The following is a 1,373-nucleotide window of genomic DNA, read 5'->3' on the forward strand; positions in this document are numbered from 1 at the left end:
ATCAGGATTAGCAACTGGGGTCTTATTTTGTCTGTAGTACTGGCTGTCTTTTGTATTCTGTTTCTTGTCTTTTCAAAAAACCTCCTTCTCTGGTTTCTACACATGCCTGCTGAGCGCAACCCTCGCACCAGAAATAACAATGAGACTTCTAACCTGGACCCGTGCCGTCACCCTCTGGCTCCTAGGTGCAACAATTCTCCAGCAGCTGACCCCCAAAGAGCGCCAACCCCTTACCCTTCCCACCTCCAAAGTCTAGAAGAGCACTTCACGGCTGGGATGAATAGAGATGCCAGTTCCTAGGTGTCCCATTCTGAGCTTCCCTCTTCAACAGGAATCTGAGGACTCTTCCTTAGAGTTCCTAGATGAAGGAGGTTTTTGTTACCCATTTCCCCCTTTTTTACCAAATGTCACTTGCCAGCCTTTCCTTATTCCAGGACCCCCAGAATCATCCAATAGTGATGCCGTTGTCTTACACCAGTTTCCTGGGCCCCTGGAAGTTCCTCAGGCCTCAGAAGCTACTACTGGATCTTACCACGTCGCCCCTGCACAGGTCTTCCCATCCTCATCGCCTATGAATATCTCATCGTCTCCCAATCCTGACAGTCCCTTCGCTGCATCCACCGACTCACCCAGTATGCCGCCTCTCGCATCGGATGTCTCTGACAATGGCAGCCTCAACCACGCTCCCAATCTACGGTTACTAGCCGACGCCAGCGAGTACATTACAGCGACAGAAGGATATAGCAGCGATCCCCAGGAGTTTGTAGTCTACAGTGACGACGTTCTCCAATGACCCTCCATCGATGTCACCTGATACTGGTGATCCCTTCCATTCGACACCTCTACCCCTGTCCAAGATGTCGATCCCTTGGATCGTGTACTACCCTACTTCCCTGGAGCCTACACTACCACTGCCACTTGGCCTCCTATGGGTGTCCCCATTGATGAGAATCCGGCCTTTGGACTATGACAAGTATCAACAACCCCGGCTGATGTACTTCGAGTCGCTGAACCTGTAGGAAATTGGAACCTTTCAAACAAAGAATGGGAGGAGGACACTTGGGAGTACTTGCTGACGCGAGATGATAATCTGTTGGAAAGTCTTTGGGCATCGCTACAAGACATCAATGATCCCGGAGTAGCTGATGAAGTCAATCGTTTCAGGGCTGTCAATGCTAAAACCGATCTACTATTGGTCGCAAGACAATCTGTAGGGGCCGAACTCATCCATGCTCGACAGGAGATGGACCAATGCCGTGCTCGTCTTAAAGTGACCAACCTGGAGGAACGCCTCAAACAGCATGAGTTCTCCATCATCACTCCTCCCTCGGGTGCTATGCCTCGTCACCTTCGCTTCTGCACTAAATGCGAAA

The 1,373-nt window shown here is 50.6% G+C and overlaps 1 protein-coding gene across 1 annotated transcript; it reads left to right on the top strand.

Moving 5' to 3' along the window:
- Window positions 1–286: 286 nt before the first annotated feature.
- On the top strand, window positions 287–793 carry FIBRA_09326 (uncharacterized protein; the record flags this gene model as incomplete). Its single annotated transcript, XM_012321639.1, has 1 exon — window positions 287–793. One exon carries the CDS (start codon window positions 287–289, stop codon window positions 791–793), a length of 507 nt encoding a protein of 168 aa, XP_012177029.1.
- Window positions 794–1,373: the final 580 nt, after the last annotated feature.

The sequence above is a fragment of the Fibroporia radiculosa genome, assembly GCF_000313525.1.
Source record: "Fibroporia radiculosa TFFH 294 genomic supercontigs, scaffold28403, whole genome shotgun sequence".
Taxonomy (NCBI): Eukaryota; Fungi; Basidiomycota; class Agaricomycetes; order Polyporales; family Fibroporiaceae; genus Fibroporia; species Fibroporia radiculosa.